The sequence below is a fragment of the Rhodamnia argentea genome, chromosome 2 (genome assembly GCF_020921035.1).
Source record: "Rhodamnia argentea isolate NSW1041297 chromosome 2, ASM2092103v1, whole genome shotgun sequence".
In the NCBI taxonomy this organism is placed as follows: Eukaryota; Viridiplantae; Streptophyta; class Magnoliopsida; order Myrtales; family Myrtaceae; genus Rhodamnia; species Rhodamnia argentea.
In genome coordinates this window covers 27902041-27908065 of record NC_063151.1, presented here as the reverse complement: position 1 = coordinate 27908065, position 6025 = coordinate 27902041, and the positions used below count along the sequence as shown (strand labels likewise).

Below are 6025 nucleotides of genomic sequence, written 5' to 3'. Positions count from 1 at the left end.
AAAAATTATTGGTAGAATTGAAACTATGCCTAAAGTTTGTAATTTTTTTTGAGATAAAATAAGATTATGGACTAAATGTTGGAGATACTTTATGTGACGAAAAACTGTTTAGGATAAAATTAGATACTTGAAGTTCAATTTATGGGTTTTTAGGATAGTAAGACTACGTTTGGTCGTTTGGATTTCTAGCCAATATAGGATTTGATAGGATATGATACAAAATCCAGGAGTTTTACCATATCTTATCCATTGTTTGGTGAATCACAATAATAAAGCCGGATATATTGATATCATGTCATGTTCATTAATTTGGTATTTATCCATATCAACGTAAATGAACTTGAAAATGCACAAATGGAGACTGTAAGAATCTCTTTATAATTCACTACCAACTCTAGTAAGAGAGAAAAAATATGACCATTTACATTTGCAACTAGGAAAAGTTTAGCCTCTCTCGATACTTTCATCAAATTTCAACATGAACAACAAAGCTATGGAGAAGAATGAGTTTTGACTATTTTTTTTTTGTTCATTGACTTTTGACGTGAACTATAAATCTACGAAATAGAAGAAGTTTTTACTCTCTCACCGTTTTCGTAGAGTTTTGACTTGAACTAAAAAATACAAAGGAGTGGCGAAACTTTAATATGAATCAGAGATACATAAGAGAATGAGACGGATGTTTCTTTGTTTGTGTTTTTTTTTTTAGAAATTTCATTGGCCCACATCTTTTGAGAATTAGAAAGATCATTTTCAAGTTCGAATTTTTCACTTAAAACCTGGGTTTTTCTACTTCATTTTTATTTACTTATTTTTTTATGTCTCTTTTTTCATTATTTTTATTTCTTTACATCATTTCTTGATAAAAAATGTTATTGAATAATAAACTATACTACCATAACTAAAATATGTAATGATATACATATGAAGTGTGTGTGTGTGTCTATATGCACAAAATATATTATAACGTAGAAAGAAACTAAAATTTGTAAAAACATATAGGAACAAATAAAAAATTTATTTTTCATGTTTCATTTTCTTTTTAACATTAGAATTCAAATATGATTCATATTTAGTTTTTATTTTAGTTTATTATATGAGAAGTTTCTTATACGAGAAGAAATAGCTTTTATAACATAAACATAAGAAACTCTATCTACCTTTATCCCACCTCCCCCATGAGATAATTTTATCCAGCCTACATTCCCTTTATATCCCATCATATCCTGTCCCGAGCGGGAGCCAAACATAGGATATGATATAATTTGTTCTATTCTGATTTTTGTCCTGACTAGATGTATAGTGTATGTAATGTAATCCTAAGATTAGAGCCCTAATGCGGTCAAACGAGGGGTCTTATCCACGTCACCTTCATTTTTCCAAAAAAGAAATTCCACGTCACCCGCTTCTCGCAAAATTTTTTTTTGGTCGAAAACTTTTCGCAAGTTGTCGGAGACCAATTCGTATGCACCGCGTCTCCGCATCCACGCGTGAACCCTCACCGGGGCCGTCCCCAAACATAAAACGATCCCTCCTCGTTGACACACTCTCTCTCTCTCTCTAGATCCATTCCGCCAACTCTCTCTGGGATCGCCAACCTGCGAGGTATCCCTCCGTTTCCATTTTTCCGGTTTGAATGCTCGATTTTGTTTTATGTGAAGCTCGGCTCTTTGATCTTACCTGGGCTCGCGATGGCGAAATTCGTGGATCTGTTTGTGGGGGAAAAAAGAGTTTCGTAGATTTCTCGAGATCTCTCTATGCGTGTGCGGCGTCAATGGAGCTGTTTCTACGATCAATTATGCAGATGCGCGAGTGCATGTTGGGTGTATGATGCGCGACTGGTTCGCGACCGCCTGCGTCTTCTCGTAGATTTGTGGGTTTTGAATTTGCATGTGCGCAGATCCGAGTTCTATCGGTTGCTGTTGTTTGTTTCTTCTGTTTGTACTCGTTTCGGGCGCATGTCCGGTTGTTAGGACAACGGTTGTTAGGGCAACGTTTAGTGCAACTGCCTGTGCAGTCATTGGCTATTGCTGCTTGTTATCTCTGCTTTTGATTAGGATGGCATTGCCGTGACCTCTCAGTAGTCCGAGCTGCTTATTTCTCCCTAACAATATCTGAAATTGACTGTAGACAATGACTGTTGCTTTTATTCGTGTTGGACTTCATGTGCTGACCATCATCTGAGGTCAAAGAACAGGCTGACGTATTTTTGTAGTGTGCTCGGGGTTTGTCCAACTATTATTACAGACTCATTGCTGACTGACATGGAAGATAGAGCATAAAGAAAGACTTTTTTGAGATATTCTTCGGATTAATTGAAGATTGAAAATTGATAAAGCAGTAAATTCTACGAGGAGTTGCGTAAGCTGTTTTTGGACGACAGTCTTCTTAGTGATGGCTCCTATTAAGGTCCCCATGAAAGCAGGCCGTTTGGTCACTAAGTGTGAGGATTTGTAGGCGTAGACATATGTCTTTAATTTGTTGTGTGGTAACAATTCTTGGTTGCACACCTTGTTGATATTAGATCGCTTTGGAGCGGACCCATGTTAGTGAGATAAGGCTTAGTTTGTTGCATAGGATTGCTGCTAATAAAACTGTTAATTCTTACAAGAGTACAATTTTCGCTCATATTCCAGGTTTAACCTGAAGAGTCTCAGCTATGGGAGGTGGATTTAGGGTGCTTCACCTTGTCCGGCCATTCCTTTCTTTTTTGCCTGAGGTTCAGAGTGCTGACAGGAAAATTCCATTCAGGGAGAAGGTCATATACACTGTGATCTCCCTTTTCATCTTCTTGGTTTGCAGTCAGCTCCCTCTATATGGGATCCACTCTACAACAGGTGCAGATCCTTTCTATTGGATGCGTGTTATTCTTGCATCAAATCGGGGAACTGTCATGGAGCTCGGTATCACTCCAATTGTAACATCTGGATTGGTGATGCAACTTCTGGCTGGTTCTAAGATAATTGAAGTGGACAACAATGTTCGAGAGGATCGTGCCCTTCTGTAAGTTTCTAGGCATGAATGATACTGCTCTCATTTCTGCTTTCCACCTTTGCAAAAATGCCACAAGGACCTATTTCCAGCCTTTGGGATTATATGATTGCTCTTTGGTTTCTGGCAAATGGTTTGTGGCAGCGCATCATTTCCTTTTTTACTGAGTGCAAAGATAAAGTGGAAGTGGTGATTTGGATTGAATATCTTTCTAATCAAGCACTTGCTGCTAGTCCATTTGATAGTTTGATCACCTAGCGTGCTTGTTGCTCCTATGGGCCATATCTTTGGCAATAAAATGAATTAGAACCAGTGTTTGGATTTAAACTTCTTTTGTCCCCTTCTCAATTTTAAAATTCTAATGGTGGCCCCTTCTTGCAGGAATGGAGCACAGAAGTTGCTGGGTATCCTGATAGCCATCGGTGAGGCTGTCGCCTATGTTCTCTCGGGCATGTATGGCAGTGTTGGACAACTTGGTGTTGGAAATGCCATTCTCATCATCATCCAACTTTGCTTCGCTGGCATCATCGTGATATGTTTGGATGAACTTCTTCAGAAAGGATATGGTCTGGGCTCTGGAATTTCCCTTTTCATAGCAACCAATATCTGGTAGGCAGTATATTCTTAAGCATACAGCGGCATTGATATCACTAACTTCAATCCATGCTTTCTTTGGCCAAAAAAGATCAATGTTTTTTGAAAGATTTTATTTATTGACTGTATTAATGAGCCATGATGGCAGTGTATAATAATTATCCATTTAGGGGACAAATACTTATACGTTGAATTTTTTGGTCGCAGCGAAAACATAATCTGGAAAGCATTCAGTCCCACAACCATTAATAGTGGGCGAGGAGCTGAGTTTGAGGGTGCTGTGATCGCTTTATTCCATCTCCTGATTACACGGACAGACAAGGTTCGTGCTTTACGAGAAGCTTTTTATCGGCAGAACCTTCCAAATGTGACAAATCTGCTCGCGACAGTCTTGATTTTCCTTATAGTCATATACTTCCAAGGATTTCGTGTGGTTCTGCCAGTGAGGTCGAAGAATGCCCGTGGACAGCAGGGTTCTTATCCCATCAAGCTTTTCTACACCTCTAACATGCCAATCATTTTGCAGTCTGCTCTTGTTTCCAACATTTACTTCATTTCACAGGTATACCATGATGCTCTTTCTTATGTATGACCGACCGATGAGTGAGTTTGTAGCGTGTGACAAACTAATGACATCGTGCATGTGCATGCAGTTGCTTCATAGGAAGTACAGTGGAAACTTTCTGGTTAACCTGCTGGGTAAATGGAAGGAATCAGAATATTCTGGTGGTCAGTATGTTCCAGTTGGTGGTCTAGCATATTATATCACTGCACCTTCAAGGTAATTTTTATTTGTCACGTTCAGAAATTTCTATCCAAAAAGGGGTGCCTTTTTCTTCGTCTTCTTGTGACAGAAATCACTCTTCATTGACATGTTGGGGTATTTTGCAGCTTGGCTGACATGGCAGCCCATCCTTTCCATGCACTCTTCTACCTTGTGTTCATGCTCACAGCATGTGCTCTTTTCTCAAAAACATGGATTGAAGTTTCCGGTTCCTCTGCCAAAGATGTTGCAAAGCAACTCAAGGTATAATTACTTGTTCTTCTTTGTGTCTCTGTTCATCTGATATTCATTTCTCCTCTTAGGTTCTCTGTCGTAGAGTGATCTTTGGCATGTGAAAAGATCAACTTTTGCACTGACTGGCGTACTGGGATTCACAAACAATTAAAGTTTGAAGTGCCCACGTAGTATTATTGTTTTTCGTTCAAGAAGAGATCAGCAACTTCAATTGTCATTTTAGTGTACACTTGATTTTGTTGGATGTGCATTTTAAATTAGTCAGTTGGTAGACCTTTTTAAATTATCTAACGAAGAACAATACAGAAGAGGGCAAGGAGAGAAACTACATGTAGAGCAGCTTGGGTGTTCTCATCATGTAAAAGAGAACCCCTCAAGTCCCATAGTTGCTAAAATGTTATATATTCATGTGACTCTTCTTTTTTTTAGGTTGTTGCCCTAATAGAAGGGGAGGAATTGGATGAGGATGCACAAGAAACTGTTTTTCTGTTTAACATTTTACTTTCTCTTACCTCTTTTATTTTGCCGCCTTATAGGAGCAACAAATGGTGATGCCTGGTCATCGGGAGTCCAACTTACAGAAAGAGCTGAGCCGTTACATTCCAACTGCTGCGGCTTTTGGGGGCATGTGCATTGGTGCGCTAACAGTGCTGGCAGATTTCATGGGGGCAATCGGTTCGGGGACTGGGATCCTCCTGGCAGTCACCATCATCTACCAATACTTTGAGACATTCGAGAAGGAAAGAGCCACTGAACTCGGTTTCTTTGGTTTCTAAATCACGTTCATCTTTAACGAATGCTTGTCAGTGCTTACCCCCTGCAGTTTTGAATTAAATTGAGATATAGATTAGACCGAGTCAACACCAGTAATTTTAGTTCCAAAGTAGAACAGCTTTTTGTTTACCAACTGCGTGTTTAACAGAGCGGAGGAATGCAAGACCTAAAGATTGTTAACTCAAAACATTTTAGTAGCCTTCCGGTTTACTTTTTCTCTCGTCAGCTAACTTCCATACGGTTATCTCTCTCTTCCGCGGCAATGAGTCTACTCTAGTGTTTGATCTAAAGACTTGGAAGCAGACTGCTGGATCTAGTATCTAAGGAGCCGACTCGTTCATGTTTTCACATTCTATTGATGCTTCCTGAGGTCTGTCAATGGCTAGGAGACGAACAACCGGTTTTCTTCCACAAGAATTTGTTGGCTTCCTGGTTTTGTGGGATTACAGAAGTATCGAGATTGGGAACTTCTCTGTCGCCAGCCATTGCACATGTTCAATGCAGGACATTCCAGTCCGTGGTTGAGGGACGCTCCTTGGTCAAGCCTTGTTTAAACATCTAACAGCGGTTTCGAAACTGATCACCGACTGCTTAATGAACTCTAAGGGGCGTGTTCATATTTATTGCATACGGTAGTGCTCTGGACGC

The 6025-nt window shown here is 39.6% G+C and overlaps 1 protein-coding gene across 1 annotated transcript; it reads left to right on the top strand.

Annotated features, from left to right (window-relative positions):
- Positions 1 to 1463: 1463 nt before the first annotated feature.
- LOC115754718 (protein transport protein Sec61 subunit alpha-like) lies at positions 1464 to 5560 on the top strand. The gene is made up of 7 exons (XM_030693845.2): positions 1464 to 1605; positions 2637 to 3003; positions 3373 to 3600; positions 3793 to 4147; positions 4239 to 4366; positions 4477 to 4612; positions 5140 to 5560. The coding sequence occupies exons 2-7, from the start codon at positions 2660 to 2662 to the stop codon at positions 5377 to 5379; spliced, it is 1431 nt and encodes a 476-aa protein (XP_030549705.1). The 5' UTR covers positions 1464 to 1605; positions 2637 to 2659; the 3' UTR covers positions 5380 to 5560.
- The last annotated feature ends 465 nt before the right edge of the window (positions 5561 to 6025 follow it).